The sequence below is a fragment of the Chelonoidis abingdonii genome, chromosome 25 (genome assembly GCF_003597395.2).
Source record: "Chelonoidis abingdonii isolate Lonesome George chromosome 25, CheloAbing_2.0, whole genome shotgun sequence".
Classification (NCBI taxonomy): Eukaryota; Metazoa; Chordata; order Testudines; family Testudinidae; genus Chelonoidis; species Chelonoidis abingdonii.
The window spans coordinates 12387040-12405192 of NC_133793.1; the positions used below are offsets into that span (position 1 = coordinate 12387040).

Here is an 18153-nt window from a genome sequence, read left to right on the forward strand (position 1 = left end):
TAAAATACTAATTCATTAACCCACACCACAGTTTGTCCTCTATTCATACTTGATCACATCAATGAAAAGCAAAGAGGTATGAAGTATTTAATGAGCAGCAGATTGCAAAACAAGTGAATTCCACATTTTTTATATTATCTGAATATGTCCACCTCCACATAGTCTGCTTACATGTTCCCCATAAAAGATATATTTTAAGCTAAGTAAATGAAAACCGATCAGAAACTTCTCTTTAAACTACATTCTATAATCAATAGTTCAAATGGCAGCATTCAAATATAAAATCATTTGAATCCTTTATTTTTAAAGTCAGGTTTGATATTCATAATTTTTATAAACTTCTGTATTGTGAACATTTTTGTTGTAAATTTTCAAAACTTGTATATTTCTAATTACAGGAGGCCCCTGGAACTTTACATTCAATGTGAAGTTTTATCCACCAGATCCAGCACAGCTGACAGAGGATATAACGAGGTAAAGACAGATTATTTCCCATTAACTCTGCTAATCAGGCTCACTTAGTAAAATACTGAGAGTGGAAAGTACAAGTGCATAATATTTTGCTTTTCAGGTAAAAGCTCGAAAGCTATTTATAAATCTTTTCAGGTATATTTTAGAGTTAATACTATAAGACTAGACAGTCGGCATTGAAGTCTATATGTGCGTGATTTTTATTTATGCATCCCTACATGTACCTTTAAATGCCTTGAACAAAATCTGATTTCAGTTATCAAAAGCATCCTCTGCTCCATTTTGAAGGGGGTGATTTTATTTTTAAATCCTGTGATCGTTCTTCCTTTCAGACTACTGAGGTTTAGCCCTTATCCTTTGAATGAAGAGGGTGCAGTGACTCTTTTTTTCTTATAAGCCAATACAAACACCACTCCATGCCATTTAGCAGCATAAAAAGTCGCCGCCTTCCTCATTTCCTCAGGAGCTTGCGCTCAAAATAAAATGACCACGTTTTTGTTTCTGTTGCAGGAGTTCTCAACCTTTTTCTTGCTGAGGCCCACCCCAATATGCTATAAAATCAACATGGCTCACCTATGCCACAGCAACTGGTTTTCTGCATAAAAAAGCCAGGGTTGGCGTCAAGGGGTAGCAAGCAGGGCAGTTGCTTGGGACTGCATGCCACAGGGCCCTCGCGAAGCTACGTTGCTCAAGCTTCGTCTTCAGCCCTGTGTGGTGGGGCTCAGGGCTCTGGGCTTCAGCCCCATGTGATGGGGCTTTGGCTTTCTGCCCTGCGCCCCAGCGAGTCTAATGCTGGTCTTGCTTGGCTGACCCCCTGAAACCTGCCCTGGACCCCTGGTTGAGAACCACTGTTCTATTGAACTCTCAGTTAAAATCACATCTTCTGCTTCTTCCCTGTAGGTATTATTTGTGTCTTCAGCTTAGACATGACATTGTTACAGGGCGTCTGCCTTGTTCCTTTGCGACACTGGCCCTGCTGAGTTCTTACACAGTCCAGTCTGAATTGGGAGATTATGACCCAGAGTTACATAGTGCAGATTATGTCAGTGAGTTTAAACTGGCCCCAAACCAGACAAAGGAACTTGAAGAAAAAGTCATGGAACTACATAAAACATACAGGTGAGTGCTGGTATTAAGGGTATTTGTCTGTGCACCACAAAGTAAAAGGGGTAATTAGAATTATAGCCATTTAGTATTTTCCCAAATTCTTTGTTTTTGCTTTTTTCAGGGCCATCAATATCTTTTGTGAGCCTTCAAACAGAACAACAGTGAGAGAGAGAGAGAGAGAGTTAGTTTCATAGATGAGTTTTCAGTTCACAAAGAAAATCCATCTGCCTTAAGTAAATAAATAACCTCCAAACAGTTACAAAAAGTCCTTCCAGAATTTATAACCCACTTAATTTGCATAAACTATGCTGATAGTGCTATGAAGGAATCAGATACTGAGAGAGTCCAGAGTTGGTCATGTAATACTAATTACCCATTGACACTACTTACTTACAAAGTGTAGCCTTTACTGCTTCCTTCCCCTCTCCCCCTCCACTCACTCCCATTGTTGTCCATTTGTCTACCGTTTGTGTCTTGTCATAATCCTAGACTCTTTAGGGCAGAGGTTCTTTGTGTTCTCATTTTACTTGTTTGTATGGTCTCTAGCACAATGGGACCTCTAGGCGCTACCGCAATATAAAGAATAACAAAGGAGTTGGTGAAAACATTGGTGAGTCCAAAACCAGTGAGAATGTTCTGAGAATATCTTGCAGCTGTTGGTCAGTAAAAAGGTTTTATTCCTTCCTACTAGAAAAAATAAACTCTTTTTAGAAGAGTTCTGTGAAACTTTAAAAAGTATCTTTTAAGAACCCCACTTTTGGAGTCTCTTTAGTCATCACCCTTATGACAGTGGAGGATGGCTTTGATTCCACTTCGAACTGTATAGTGTGCATATTGTTAACTTTGTCCTTTGTTCTCTTCTCCTCTTCTATTGTTCAGTTTTCCTGTAGGGGAGGGGGCCTTGTCTTCCTTTTCGTATGTTAGCATAAGCACCAGCACCATATAAAACATTAAAAAGATGTGTCCTCTACCCGATGGGGTTCATGATCTTAATATACAGAAAGAGCTAGTACAATTGCATTCTACCTTGGTGGAAAGATTTCAGAGTGTAGCAATTTTTCAAATTTATTACTAGGTATATAGCTGTACTTTCAGCTTTGTTGGATGATATTAAAAGGAATAGACGCATAGACTTTAAGGTCAGAAGGGACCATTATGATCATCTAGTCTGATCTCCTGCACAACGCGGGCCACAGAATCTCACCCACCCACTCCTGTAACAAACCCCTAACCTATGTCTGAGTTACTGAAATCCTCAAATCATTGTTTAAAGACCTCAAGGTGCAGAGAATCCTCCAGCAAGTGACTCCGGCCCCACGCTGCAGAGGAAGGCAAAAAACCTTCCTGACCCCAAATATGGCGATCAGTTAAACCTTAAGCGTGTGGGCAAGACTCACCAGCCAGCACCCAGGAAAGAATGCTCTGTAGTAACTTGGATCCCACCCTATCTAACATCTCATCACAGGACAATGGGCATATTTACTGCTAATAATCAAAGATCAATTAATTGCCAAAATTAGGCTATCCCATCATACCATCCCCTCCAGAAACTTTTCAAGCTTAGTCTTGAAGCCAGATATGTCTTTTGACTCCATAGGAATGAACTTTTCCTTTAACCTAATATTTGTGAAAGGTTTCTTTATCCCTCTGTGACTACCTTTTCATACTGGTGGGTCTCTCTTGAGCAGCTCTTGTATCAGGTTAGAGGATCATAATAACTAAACTAAAACTTTTTTTTAACTTTTTGAAAAAGAAATGCTATCATATATTGTGCATATTTACGCTAATATACTGACGTGTTCAGTTACAGAGACCACACTGAACTGTTTATTATCTAGCTCTCTTTGTACTTTTTAAGGAGCCTACCGCCATGATATATAAGTATTGTTCAATCTGAAAGAGGGGTGCAAAAAGGGGACTGTCCCGGCCAAAATGGGACATATGGTCATCCTAGGTACTTCAGAGGCATAAGATGTTGAGGAATTATCATAGAATAAATATGAAGCAGTAACTTTTGTAAACATAACATTCTACATTCAGAAAACAAATTCAGCAAACCAAGGCTCAGCAGTTCTTTTGCTAAACAGAAGATTACTGTCTATTCCTTTTAAACTAATTATTATAAATAGTAAGTTCATTGTCTTTTTTTTTTTTCTCTACATAACCTCTTTTAGATCCATGACTCCAGCCCAAGCAGACCTCGAATTTCTTGAGAATGCGAAAAAGCTATCTATGTATGGAGTTGACCTTCACCAAGCCAAGGTAAGAGATTTTTGTTGTTGGAGTAGGTTGTGGCCCACAGGTTCCTTATTTCAAGAGCCCTGTTCAAAGATGTAGGCAGGAAGGCATCCACCTTTGCAGAAATGCAAGCATATAATAGATATGTTGTAAGCATTAGTGCAAGCTTTATAAAAAGGAAGTTACACTTCCTGATTTGCTTCTCTGTGTATTATAGAGAGCCCTTTATAAACCTACCAATGTAGACAAGCTCTTAGTCTGAAGAATTTAAACTAATGTTTGATCCTGAAAAGTAATCCACTCTCAGAATTCTGATAAATACAGTATAAACTCTAAAAGATCAGACACAAACTTTGAGCAGATGGGGTTGGAGAAGAGATCAATAGAAGGGAGGAGGTTTTAAGGAGAGATATGAAGGAAAGTAAAATTGGCCCTTGGCACGTAGGAAGTTGGAAGCTGTTCAAACATGCAGGATAAATGAATTCAGTAGCTGTTCAGGAAAAGCCGAAAGGAGTGTATAGAGAAAATGCTGGGTGATCAGTTGTTAGAGCTGTAACTCCAACAGTGCTGTAGGTGTAAACATGTATTAACTTTCTTAGGACTTGGAGGGAGTTGACATCATTCTGGGAGTCTGTTCCAGTGGCCTTCTCGTCTATAAAGATAAACTGAGAATCAACCGCTTTCCTTGGCCCAAAGTGCTGAAGATTTCCTACAAACGCAGCAGCTTCTTCATTAAGATCCGGCCAGGGGAGGTACATTGCCAGTTTATCTTCTGTTTTTGTCCTGTATTGTCATAAAACATTTTCTTATTAGTGTTTGTTTTTGTTTGCATAAAGAACAGAAAAATGCTGTGAATATTTAAAGTTGTTTCCATAATTGCAGTAGTACAGTTGGTTTTTCATTTTAAATTATACCTTATTTCCTGTCTTATTTGGCTTTGTAGTAAATTCAATTTATAATGTAAAACTAAAATATCTGTCTGAGCCTATAAAATTACATAGTAGTTAGCTCCACCTATTTGTAGAGTATAGTATTCTGCTGTTGAACATATTCTCATTGGAATAATACAAGCACATAACAGATCTTTGTTGCAGAAATACAGATATAAACAAAATATTTCACCATAACCAAAATGAAGCAAAATGTTTGATTTTTTTTCTGATAGTACTTGGAAACATAACTTTAATGAGGAGAGCAGAAGATTCTGTGGTAAAAACATTTTTTTTTCTTGCTGTGGAAAGCAAGTAGCTATTCATTTCATAAGATCTTAGATGACCATTCATAATTCAGAATGTTGTACTTTTATCAGTTGTCAAAGTATGTAGCACCATGGTGTATGAGGGGGCTGGATCATGCTGTTTCGACTTGTACGTGGATCTCCTTCCTATGTGGAAAGAGGAATGGAGTGGCCTCTGCTGCATTGTTTTATCCCCACCTTGTTGGGTCCAGCATGAATGGAAGCAGACAATGAGTAGGGAGGCCAGAGGAGACACGTTTCCCCCTACCCAGGGAAAATACGCCTAGAAATGTAATATAGTTGCAGACCACGTTTTCATTTCTGTGGTGGAAAATCCCTTTTAAAGGGGATCCCATAGCTGCTGCAGAGAAATATAGGCTCCATATAGAAGGGCCTACGCCTTCTTGCAGATGCCTGGGTATATTCATATATATCTACAGGGTTTGTGGACCAAACCCTCATCTCTATAGTGGAAGAATGGCGAAAAAGTTCTGTGAGGGGAATTTTGGAATTGCTTGCCTGGGTTTTACCTGGGTATGTTCCATGTAGTGATGTTCTTTTGCATACGTCACTTGTAGCTATAATAAAATAATCTGTATTGCAATTTTCCATAGCACGAACAATATGAAAATACCATTGGATTCAAACTACCTAGTTATCGGGCAGCTAAGAAACTGTGGAAAGTCTGTGTTGAACATCACACTTTTTTCAGGTATGTCTTGCTTAAAATTGCGTGTAAAAACAAAAAAACCTCTTTATTAACTATAGTGGGTTTTTAAAAGTGATACTAATTTCAAGTCTCAATTTTTGTAATTCTTTTGCTGATAGATATGTCTGACTCTCCTCCATAGTGATTTAAGGTAATAAGGCCTGCAAAGAGTAAAAAGTGTGTATGGAGACAGACGTTTATTTTAGTGTTCCTAAAATAAATCAAGCTAGCAAATGAATGTTTAACTATCAAGAACATAACATAAGAAATCCATCAAAATACAAAGATCTTGAAGTAAGGCACTGAAAGCATAACATCTTTATCTAAATGCCATAAGAGAATGAGAATAAAGAGGTGTTTGCCAAATATTTAACTCAGCTATTGGTTATTTTGTCTGGTAGCTCTGTCAGGTGGTGGTCTATCTTTACCCCTAAATAGTTTCTTTTTATTAAGAGATTATTGAATAAAATAGAGGCTGAGATTGAGAGAACCAGTGACAGAGTTTCGTGAGAGCTAAGGATGTCAAGGTTTGTAGAAAGATGCTGATTGCGGTGCTGTCATGCACTGTGTTTTGGTATCCACTTTGTAGTGTTGTTGTATCAGAAAGTGCCTCTCAGCTTTGGGAGTTTGGGGTGCAGGTACTGATGTGATAAAGGTCCTATTATCAAGAATTTTTTCTTGACCTTATACAACTTCAAATTAACTGCTGTGCTAAAGAAATAACATAAAATGCTTCACACGAGTCTTTTGGTTTGAAAAATGGTTGCTGGATAGTAAATATGTTACTCTCCCATGTTAATAATCTAAGGGCCATTCCTTACTCCCTAAAGCTTTTTCTTAGAAATCTAAATGTTATATTTTATGGTTAATATAGAAACATTGCAAGGGTCTGCGTGCTGAGGGAGTGGAGCTTGATGGATTGGGGGTCCAGGTGCAGCTGCTGGGGGATCAGTGAGGTGGGGTTTGGGTTTATGGGCCTCACTGGAGGGGTCCAAGTATAGGGAGGTAGGGCTTGTCAGGATGAGGGTTCAATGGGTCTGCTTAGTGGGGGAGCCTCAGCTGCTGCTGAGGGGATGCTGCATGCCAGGCTCTGGCTTCCCCTCCCCCATGATTCTCCTATCTCCATCCCCCTTCTCACATTCCCCACCCCCTGCCCTATTCCACACCCCCTTCCTTCCACAATGCCTCTTCCCCTTAGCTCTTCACCCCCCCTTCCCTCATTTCCCACCCTGCCCCACCGAGAGCACTCACTGCTGCACAGAAAACAGGAAGGCTCCCAGCGCACAGAAGGGCAGCACAACTGGCACTAGGGCCCAGGAGGCAAGGCAAATCTGTGTTTGCCGAAATGGGCGGTGGGGGGCAGGGGAGTGGCATGTAACGCCGTGTGCCCCCCTCCATGCCTGGACTCTGGCGGCGTGGGGGCACTCCTGCCCCAAGCTGCACTCCTGGTCCCCCCTGTGCCCCAGCTTCCCTGTTTTTTTTCTACAGAGAAGCACAGGAATTCTTCCGTGGTGGCGGGCGCACAGTCATGTAGAATCCCCCCAGGCATATGTTATGTTAAGCAGCAGCGGCTCCAGGCACCAGCCACCAGTGCTTCAAGTGCGTGCCTGGGGTGGCAAGCTGTGAGGGGCACCCTGCAAGGGCCCTTTGGCGGCTTGCCTGCGGGAGGTCCACCAATCTCACGGATTCAGTGGCAATTCGGCAGCAGGTACGCCGAAGCTGCAGGACTGTTGGACCTCCTGCAGGCGCGCCGCCGAATCCGCGGGACCAGTGACCTCCCGCAGGCAAGCCGCCAAAGGCTGCTTGAGTGCCGTGCTTGGGGCGGCAAAAAAGCTAGAGCCGCCCCTGATGTTAAGAGATCATTTAGAAAAATGTATTCAGTTTTTCCACTCCTCCACCCCACATCTCTTTAATTTCTTTCTATATAATATGAGTGATTTAAAGATATAAAACTAAAGTACATGTGTACCTTTCAGGCTGACTTCCCCTGAAGCACTTCCAAAGAGCAGATTCCTGGCACTGGGCTCTAAATTCCGTTATAGTGGACGAACGCAGGCCCAGACAAGACAAGCTAGTGCCTTGATTGACAGACCTGCTCCACAGTTTGAACGAACAGCAAGTAAACGGGCATCTAGAAGCCTTGATGGAGGTGAGGGAAGTTTCATTACCTTATTGTAAGGTTTCCGTACATGAAACCCATCCCATATTTTTTTTTGCTATTGAACATCACCCTGTAGGCTTAGGCTTCATACCTTTTATTATTATTAATAATAATATAATAATTTAGCTTAGCTAAAGAAGAAAGCTGATGTGAAGAGCCTGAAACTGAGACAGTGCCTGGAATATATTTCTAGACACTTAGTTGTTGTAAGGCAGTTCATTTTGTTAATTTTAGTTCCTTAAAAAAATAGTCAATTCTGATTCAAAATTTGTGGGCAGAAAAAAATTGTAGAGAGAAATAAATTGGTTTGTTATAAAGCTCATAAATGACAGTGGGGTGACACCTCACAGAAATGTCAAATAAGACAAGCAAAAAAGAATGTTGTGAATTTAAATCCTGAAGACTGACCCTATTCCTAAAGTCTGTTGAAACAGATTTCTTTTATTATATGCTGAAGCAGCACCCATTCTCCCCAAGACTCCTTTTTTAGTTTTGAAAGTAATAACTCAAGTCGTGAGAAAATGCCATAAAACTCTTCACTAAAAAGTCTGTACCTGCTTGTCCTGTTACCACCAAAAGCTAAAAGAGAAATAGTACATTTTAACTTTGATGTAGTAGTTTTCAAAAGCTACCACAGATCTAGCTTTGGATCCCCATACTAAATCTGGGATCCAAGTGGTGGTACTTGTTTTGTACTGCTAATAAGTTTTTAAACTTCATCAGTGGTGTTGGCATGACGTTCATTTGAAACTCTATGGGCAAGTACCATAGGAGAAGAGAAAATTCCACTTTTACTAATCTTGTGCTTTAATATCAGACCTTGAAAATAAAAACACCAAATTAATGCGTCTGTCCGAATTCAAGTCTGCAGCCTTCTCTATATGCTACATGAGTAGCTTGTTAACATGTGCACAATTTCTTCAGCTAAACGTGCGTCTCAAAAAATTGAGGTCAGACCTATATTGGAGGAGAAGCAGGACGATGTGGTGATGGTTGAGATTCCAGAGTCAAAACCTGTGGAACAGTTCGGAGAGAAGCCAGGTATAGATGTGGTGGCTATGACTCTCTGCAGTGCCTTTTCTATCCTTTCCTTTTTTATACTTGTTCTTGATCTCTCTGAAATGTTTCACAAATTTTGGCCTTTTTCTTCATTTCTTCGCAAGATGTGTCTTTATAGTCAGGCAGCCAACAGGCTGGAATGGGTTTATGTCCTTAAGTGTGGAGAAATGTTGGAATAGAATTGCTTGATTACACTTTTTAGACACGTATGCAGTGTAGTTGTGGCTGTCAGTCCCAGGAGATTAGAGAGACAAGGTGGGTGAGGTAATATCTTTTATTTGACCAACTTCTGTTGATCAGAGACACAAGCTTTCAAGCCACACAAAGCTTTTCTTCAGGTCTGGTAAAAGTACTCTGAACATCACAGCTAAATGCAAGGTGGAACATATTGTCTTCTAAGCGATCATTCAAGGTAAAAAGAGGCCTGTTAATATCTCTGCAGTGATAGGGCAAACAGAAGGGGTTAGTGGAATACAGATTGTTGTAAATAAATCCAGCAGACTTTTAGACAGAAACTCTGTGCTCAGATCGAGAGATTTACATTTCAAATAAGACTATATTTTAAATTGGTGTACTTTATAAATGATAGATTAAAAAATGTGGAATATTGTTTTTGGGATCCTAAAACATCTGCTTTAAAACTCTTTTTGAATTTCATTTTAGAGGTTGCTCACTTTTTTTTTTTTTTTTAATTTTGTTAAATACGTTTTGTAGTTCATGACATCTTGGGGAGCCATCTTTTGTAGAGCCTAGATTTCTTAGGACATGTTTATTATTTGTTACAACAGTATCTTGGTGACTTCTTGGCAAAGAAGCTGAGATGTGTATAAATTTTGTATATTGTTTAGGATGAATTTGTGTATTATACGTGTTGTTATCCGAGATCTGCTCTGTTTGCTACTTCTCTAATAATGAAAGGAAACTCATGATGAATGCTTACTGGTGCATAATTCTGTCCTGCCAGCATCCTCCATATCCGTGTTTGAGTAGAGTCCCATTCTTCCACTCCACCACAATTCACTATAGAAACCTTGTTTTGTAGCCATAATGTTTCTGTCCAAAAAGGTATAGACAGGCCCATCAATGCTTTTCTTAAGATGGAGACTGACACAGGCCAGTCATTCCCATCTTCTTCCACACCAAAGTGACATCTGCCTGCGCAAGTGTTGCCAGCTCCGGCTGGCTTGAGAAGTCAGAGATTGATACTGTAAATCAACCTAGGCCTCCCACAAGGCACTGCAAAGGACTAGCAACTAAGACACCAGGACACAATTCTGATTGTTTTGGTATGCAGTTGCAACGCAGGATTATACTAAAGATTTAACTTCTAGAGTGGCTTAAAACAGGCAATTTTAGTGTGTTGGCTGCTCCCCCCCCCCCCCCCCAAATGTAGACATATGCTGTTCTTAAGAGGTGAGTCTCCATTGACCCTAACCTCACCATTAGTGACTGTTACTTCCCTGCAGTCTTCCATTTGGTATATTAATGCATTCGTAACTTCTTCTAGCCAAACATACTTCTGAAAGTATTGAGATGAAACCAATAGCAGAAGAAGAGGAAGAGGAGAAAGTGGAGGTGTTTAAGGTTACTGTTCCAGAATCAAAATTAATGGAACTGTTTCAAAAACAGCCAGGTACAGCTGTGATGGCTTCTCATACAGTCATGCTAACATCACCTCCTACAGTACTTACACCTGCTTTTACACAGCTTATTTGTTATGTATGAGCAGCGTTATGGATTGCCAGTGTTAAAGGTGCTGAAATACTATAGAATATGGCTAGAATTTTTGGTGTGGTACTAACTCAATTAAAACCAGAGTAAACGTGGCAAGTACCTTGAATCATAATGCTACATCAAACGTAGTTATGACCCAGCCAACTTTAGGGGGGTGGGGAGACATATATAAAAAATATTTTTACAGCAGTGGTTCAGCAGTTCCATTGGTACATGCACTGTGATACCTACAGATGGCAGCCTCCAAAGGTGGTGTACCTTGCTGGAAGTGCTGCAATGTTGTTACTTTCATAGGCATGTGTGTCATGAATCCTACTAGCAGTATACAAAGTCTAGAATTGTTCAAGTTGTGCTCTCCCTGACCTGTGGCAGCTGTTGTGCTACACAGTTTGAGGAGTTAGATTGCAACCTCCTTTTTTCATTGCATTGTTCTTGGTGGCTATTCAGTAGTGATTCAGCCTCCCCTGGAGTCAGTTGCTCTTTCCAAGCCACTCCATTGCTTCAAATAAACCTCCATTTGTCTTAAATAAAGGCAGATTTTATTGGCAAATTACAGAAGTTGGAGACCAACATAATGTAATAAAATAAAATGTAAAATAAGTAGAAATATCTCCTACTTGGATACTGTGGAAAGGGTTGATTAAACTAGCTCTGTGATAAATTACAGAATATCCAGATATTACCTACTGCAGTGTGGCAGGCAAAACTAGTTTCTCAGAGCCTTGCACTTCCAGCCTGCCAGCTATGTCTGGATCACGTGGTCCACAGTTTTGTGCATCAGCAGAGTTTCTTCTTCCCTTTGTAGGGAAATCATTCCTGTGTTCTCCCATCAACCAGTCTTTGTCTGCAAGGTACCCATTCCCTCCACTCTTTGATCCCATCACATGCAGTTCTGTGGGTCACAGTAGTGGCTTACTACACCTCCAAAACCATAGACATGGCTATTGCCCAATTGTAACGATTTCTCCACCCAGCTCTGTTGAGATGGACTTTTGTGAACATGTTGCCTCCCAGGCACTGAATCCGTGCACACCTGACAGTTAATTGTTTCCTTTCTCAGCCTCACCACTCTCATTGTACGTGGTTCTTCGTTATTATCCATAAGAAGCTGTGCCTCTATAGCCGATACTATGCTGGGTACAGAAATACATTTTAAGTATAACCTCGTAATCAAAGTAATTAGTATTTGATACATCAGATAAGTAATTATAGGCTGCCAAAGGAAACTGTGTGAATTTTGTTTTCTCTCCCCCTGTCCTCTTATCCCAAAGCATCAAAAAATTAATATCCTAATTCTGCGTGCTGATATTCAGACAAGGTTCCTGAAGAGAGATTGTTCTTGCAAGCTTGCTCTTGGTAACTTCTCCTTTTCTGTGCTGTCTTTTGAGGTGGCATTTTAATGAATGCATAATTTTTTTAGTTATACGTGTCCTTGAAAATACTGAGATACGCCCAATAGGCGAAGATGAGGAGGAAAAGAAAGTGATGATGATGAAAGATCTAGAACTAGAACCCAAATTTCTGGAACCAGTCCAAAAGGAGCCAGGTACAGTTGTGATGGCTTCTCACACCTGTGTGGTTTACTTTTCCTTCTACTAAGACTGACTCTGTTTGCTATCTCACAGCTACCACGTACAACTTCTCCCATGTTTATTGTCACTTCTGCAGTACAAGGAGTGTCAAGGCAGTGGTGCTAGATGAGATTGTGCCAAAAGGATGCCAGGTCAATACTAGGCACTTATTGATGTGTAGGAGAAGTGTTTTTTGAGAAATGCAATACCTTGGATTAATATGTAACAGTGTGAAAATTAAGTAAACTTCAGTATCAACAAATTTGTGCACTTGATTACCAGTAAAATTATGTTTGCAGTTTTCTTGCATTTTTCTCTTGGTCTGCTATTTGTATTGGTCAAATACATACAGTATTTCTGCATATTTTATTTTATAGACAAAGACAAAAAGCATTTTAATACCTTTTTGAATGAGAGGCAAAACAGGGATTAGAGGATATCTAAACATACAAACTATGATCCTTAAATCTGAAAATTTCTGATGTCTTGGGTCTAGCTGGGTGAACCATAGTAAATTAGTATTAGCTTGGACAAAGTACCGAGTGTGTATTGTCCTATTTGAGCCATAGGCCCAGAAACTAAGGGTGTGGAGGGGTGCTGCAGCACCCCCAGGTTTTAGGTGGGGCTCAGCTCCTGGCCCCACACGTGGGCTCCCAGCCTGGGGTTCCAGCTGCTGGCCCTAGCCTCAGCCCCCTTACCTCTGTCTTGGTCCTGTTCTCCTGGAGGCATGGCTCTGCTCCTGGCCCCAGCTCAGGGGAGGGGGGAAGGGGCGCAGAGAGGGGTAAGAGGGCTGGCTTTCAGCACTCCCACTGTTAAAAATGTTCCAGCGCCACTGATTTGAACCAGTAGTTGACCTCATGAATATGAGCTTCTGTCATACTGAATTTATTATTTCAGATAATGGGAAGAAGTTTAATTAGACAACCATAAAAATGAATAGGCTATTGTGGGTATAGAAATTGCTTAGTGAATTGTTTGGGGCTTGCTTTGACATAAAGGATCAGTTTGACCACCTATTCTAAATGTAAGGATTTTTAGAAACTTGATTGCTCAGAAGCTAGAATTGGGGAAGGAAAAAGGTTGGTGAGTTTTGCATGTACATAATGCTTGTGTGTGAGGCACGCTTCTGCTGACAGACTTGTGTTTGAAGCCTATATGTTCAGTGCTGCACTTTTCACCAACTGGGAAATGATGGGTGTCGTTCCTCAACAGTGACTCTTCTTGTGGCAGGGAAAATCATCTGACCTAAAAAGTAGAAGTCTGCTTTGAAAGCCAACTGGAGACTGCTGCTTGTCTGTAAAGTTTTATACGAAATACCTAGTGATTTTTAATTGGCCAAAAGAAAATGCATAAGTCTGATCCAGAGATGGTGAGGAGATGGAGAATCTCAATGTCTGATTCAAAAACTTCTAAAGTTTCTGTTTGGGGACTTCATGGTACAGTTAATACAAATGATCACAGTTATAAACGTTTGTACTTTATAGGTTTCATAGTGATGAACTTATATCAGTGGTGTTTGAAAGATCCAGAAACTCCTTGCAGGGTCACAAGTAAATTAGTATTTCTGGTATGGCTTCTTTGCAGAGTGCAAGCTTGCTTTTTAACTTTCTGTACAATGCTTGTTATTAAAACTATAAGGAAAATATCCTCCACCTTTCTGTACTAAATGCACAAGCTGCTTCCTCCCCTCCCCCCCCCCCTTTTTTTTCTTTAAACTACAGTGCTCTAATCTGGGAAGATTTTCTTAGGGATCTAGAATCATGCATTTTGAACCTTGCCTTGACTCTTTTTTTTTTTTCCTGTTCAGCAGTAGCGGTGGTTACACCTGACCGAAGCCCACGGCCCACCTCTGCACCAACCATTGCTCAGAGACATGTTGAACCTACCCCACCAGCTGCATCAGATACCAAGGAAATAGTAGTAGTCTCTAACGTGGAGAAGGAAGCTGTGGAAACTGAGGGAAAGCATGAAGAAATGCTACCCGAGAAAGTGAAGATGGAACCATCTGAAGTGGCCAAGGTACGCTAGCCTTAGAATTACCGTAAAGTGTTTATTTGTGAGGACTGCAAGTGATTTTTGCTTTATATGGAATGCTAGCTCTAAAATGGCCTCCAATGGCAATGTTGCATTAGATGGGAAGGGGTAGAGAGGTATCTCATCCCTGTATAGTCAGTGGACTGGGAATGGGATCCCCTCTAGCTAGTTGGTTGTGATTCCACAGAATACCTTTCCTGAACTTCAAGATACCACAGAAAATGCTACAGTGCATGGTACAGTTTTCATGTCTTAATTACCGAGGGCAGAACTTTTTTTCAGGGATGGTCCTAAACAATTTCGGTGTTACCCTTTGATCACCTTAAAATGGTATGTTCTGCTGAGAATTAACTTCATGTACAACTGAATTTGTTCTTGTAACTAGTAACGCTCTTTACTTCAGTTGAATTGTCCCTGATGTACGCCATGTGAGAGAAGAATTGGGCCCAGAGTCTTCCAGCATTTATAGTGTAAAACGTTGTTGTTTTAATTGATTTGTTTTCTCTGGAGAGCTGTTAGTGGACTTCTGACAGGCTGGCAGCTGGACTAAAATGTTGATTTATGACTGTTCAAACACTGTTTAGAGTCTGTGTTGAATATACTATTAAGTGGGAATACTTAAAAATTGGAAAGTGAAAATATCTGGTTCTTCTGTGAATATTCTGTGTAAAATATAGTTAGATAAAAATATAAGCCAGAATAGTATATGAAGAGGTGTTTCAACATTATTATTTTAAAGTTTATTTTGAGAGAGGGTGTGGATTGTGGAGAATCTAGAGGCAGAAAGGGTAGATAACTTAAGATTGTTTCCTGTCACTCTGAATATTATACATTCTGTTTTCCCCATTTTTTGTTGGGAGTCAAACTCTTGTAATTACATCATATAGAGAGCAAGTCACGTATGGTAGATGTAGTTATATTCCATGGAAGATCAGTATGTATAAAATAAGCACTTGAGGCACAAGGGAGGAGACAGTGCAATATCCTCACCACCCCCTAGACAAGCCAAGAAATCTTTATTTTCAGTCTTCAAGGAATCCCTGTAGGGATATTAAGAATTCCTGTTGGTTGGAGAAAACTGGTGGCAATCCGGAAACATAGGGCCAAATTTGGACCTGGTTACATCTGGTCAATCTCTGACTCTAATGAAGTTGCATCCACTTAGAACTGGTGAATTTGGCCCTTCAAAACCACAATTCAAAACCATAATCAGTGTCACATTGTCATTGTATGTTAACCACTTTGTAGCTTCCTTAACATACAGTACTAAGTGTATTTCTTCTGATATGTAAGTGCCTCTCTTCCTTGCATAGTCTACTTGCTATATATCTCTGTATATAAAAACACATATGAGAGGTGAACAAATCAGTTAGTCAACAGGACCTTCTATATGATTAATGAAACACAACTTTTGGCAACCCACACTTGGACTGATGACACCACAGTTTAAAATTGTCAATGGCTGTACACCATTGCCAACTAGTTAAGAGCTCTGAACTTTTTGTCATAAGTCGTGGAGCAGGAGCACTGAGTCACTGAGGATGAGTGCCAAAGTCTAATGGAGTCTTGCAGATAATTTAAACATGGTAAAACAGGTTAATGCCATACAATGGTTGCATTTAAAATAATTCCATTCACCCAGTCCCTCATTTATCCGATCGATTTTTCAAGTAGTTACAATATTAGGTTTACTTTGCGCTTAGTGTAGAAAGAATTCTTGAAAAATCCTGTAGACTCTAGAAGCTCCTAAACTGCTCCATAATCGAATCTAGTCTTGGGTTAATCACCTGTTTCTTTATCCTTGCATATATAACTATTTTTGCCTTGTGACAACCAATCTTTGTGATGTTTCCTGTATTTGTACTTTATCCCACTTCAACATTCTTCCTGCATTATTGTGGTGGTGGTATTGCTATTTCAACAGGGCCATCAAGGTAATCTTTCCAAAGTTACTTCAGTGATAGGCTAGCAGGCAGTGCAGTTTTATTTGAATGATTCTTGGTCTTTATCCTGCCCATCAAATGTAAGCATACCATCTTTATTACAGCCTGGATTGCCTATGTAAATTGGATGAATTCAATTCCTTTTAACTTTTTAAAAGCTTTGAAAATATTGGTTCTTAGCTCTACAGTTATGTGGAATGAAAGACTCGGTTCCAGTGGTACTGGTAGGTCAATTGGCTGACAAATGTAAATACATACTTATAGACATGTGTATGGCCTGTGTTATACAGGGGGTCAGCCTAGATGATCACCATGAAAGAACATCTTTATTTTTTGTCTTTGAAAAGTTGTACGTCTATTAATTTGAACTTGTCACTTTTGACAGTGATCTCATTGGGGTATCAAATTGTAGATAATCTTTGGAAACATTGGCTTCCAAATATCCTTAGAACAAAAAGCCTATCTTTTGGTGGAGCTATTAAATAAATGCTCTTGGGGTCTTTTGAAACACTGGTCTTAATTGTACTTTCAGTTTTAGAAACATGATGATGTTGAACTAACAAATTGTCACTGTTAATTGTTAACCCTTGTTAACCCTCTTCAAAAGACTGCATGTTGATTCCTGCACGTTGACACATTTCAGAATCAACTTAATATTTCAGCTGTGTTTTGAAACTGAGTGGTTTCCAAAAATCTACTAACAAGAAATGTTTTTACCACTTTATTTCTTATATGTAGGTGGGGAAAACGCACAGCGAGGTCACATTGCCTACCACAAATGGTGACCAGCCCCAGGTTTGTGCTGATAATTATCAGTTAGGTTGTTCACATTTTTTTAAAAAGGTTGTAAAATGAAGGTTCAACATAACTAAATGAACCAACATTTTTTGTTTTTTTATCACTGCAAAACAGCAGCCTGCAGAAAAAGAGGAAGAGCCGATCAGAATGAGGAAGGTTAGCCATTTTACACTTTTCAAGCAAAATTGCCATATCACTCATGCATACTTAATATATTTAAAAAGACAGTGCTCCAATTTCTTCATGTGCTTTGATTTTTAATCTGCAAGTATCTTTTGCTTGTTTTCAAAACGATTCAGCTTTTTGTCCCAGTGGCAATCTGAGATTAAGTAAATCTCTGTTAAAGAACTTTTTAGTGAGAAACGTACTCTGTTTCGAATATGAATTGTGTTTCACAGTTCTGTACAGAAATAAAGCTAGTAACAAGCACAAGAAAATTGTACATTGAACGTTTCAGGAAATGCAAAAACTTACCCATTTATAGTTTTATGGGGTACATGACAGAGAAGATATGTAAAATGCTGAAGGTATTTCAAGTATATTAATTGTAGTACACATTTTAATAAAATGCTTTTTAAAGGCTTGGAAGCACTGGAAAAACTACACGTACGATACCATTTAATGCAGCACCATACACACTTCGTTATCAGGAAGTTGAAAATGTCTTAATTTTTGCAAGTCTTCCATAGAAAATGTTGAACACTCATTTGCTGAGAGCAGGATGCCTTTGTTGTAGCAATGCAAATTAGCCAATGGAACTCTGGGAACTGTCTCTTTAAATGAAACTTATTGCATTATTCCATTGTTCATGAGCAAGGTCCTCCATTTCTTGGTGGTGACTTTTCTACACACGTTCTTGTGGTTTTATGGCCCATCTCATATTGGCACAATGCTGCGCTCCAAACATTTATTTAACTTTTTTTATTTGCCAATTTGCGATTCCCGCAAGAACAACATTTTAATTTTTTGTGCTTTTCTTTTTTTTTTTTTGTTCCCCCTTTCTTTCATTTTCACAGAAAAGATCAAAGAAACTAGATGGTGAAAACATTTATATCAGGCATAGCAATTTAATGTTGGAGGTTTGTATGAAC

At 39.6% G+C, this 18153-nt stretch overlaps 1 protein-coding gene across 50 annotated transcripts in view; it reads left to right on the forward strand.

Annotated features, from left to right (window-relative positions):
- The window catches only part of EPB41 (erythrocyte membrane protein band 4.1), a 156516-nt gene that overhangs the window by 89135 nt on the left and 49228 nt on the right, over positions 1 to 18153 (forward strand). For 5 of the 50 annotated variants that reach the window (XM_032802803.2, XM_032802806.2, XM_032802789.2 and 2 more), the window contains exons 5-17: positions 399 to 474; positions 1372 to 1590; positions 3753 to 3840; positions 4416 to 4568; positions 5668 to 5765; positions 7739 to 7911; positions 8848 to 8964; positions 10490 to 10615; positions 12137 to 12262; positions 14095 to 14306; positions 17003 to 17059; positions 17177 to 17218; positions 18079 to 18141. In XM_032802803.2, the coding sequence (XP_032658694.1) occupies positions 399 to 474; positions 1372 to 1590; positions 3753 to 3840; positions 4416 to 4568; positions 5668 to 5765; positions 7739 to 7911; positions 8848 to 8964; positions 10490 to 10615; positions 12137 to 12262; positions 14095 to 14306; positions 17003 to 17059; positions 17177 to 17218; positions 18079 to 18141 (1550 nt within the window). Of the gene's footprint in view, positions 1 to 398; positions 475 to 1371; positions 1591 to 3752; positions 3841 to 4415; positions 4569 to 5667; positions 5766 to 7738; positions 7912 to 8847; positions 8965 to 10489; positions 10616 to 12136; positions 12263 to 14094; positions 14307 to 17002; positions 17060 to 17176; positions 17219 to 18078; positions 18146 to 18153 lie in introns of all 50 variants that reach the window. The other 45 variants (XM_075060946.1, XM_075060925.1, XM_075060906.1 and 42 more) reach the window with 27 other exon arrangements.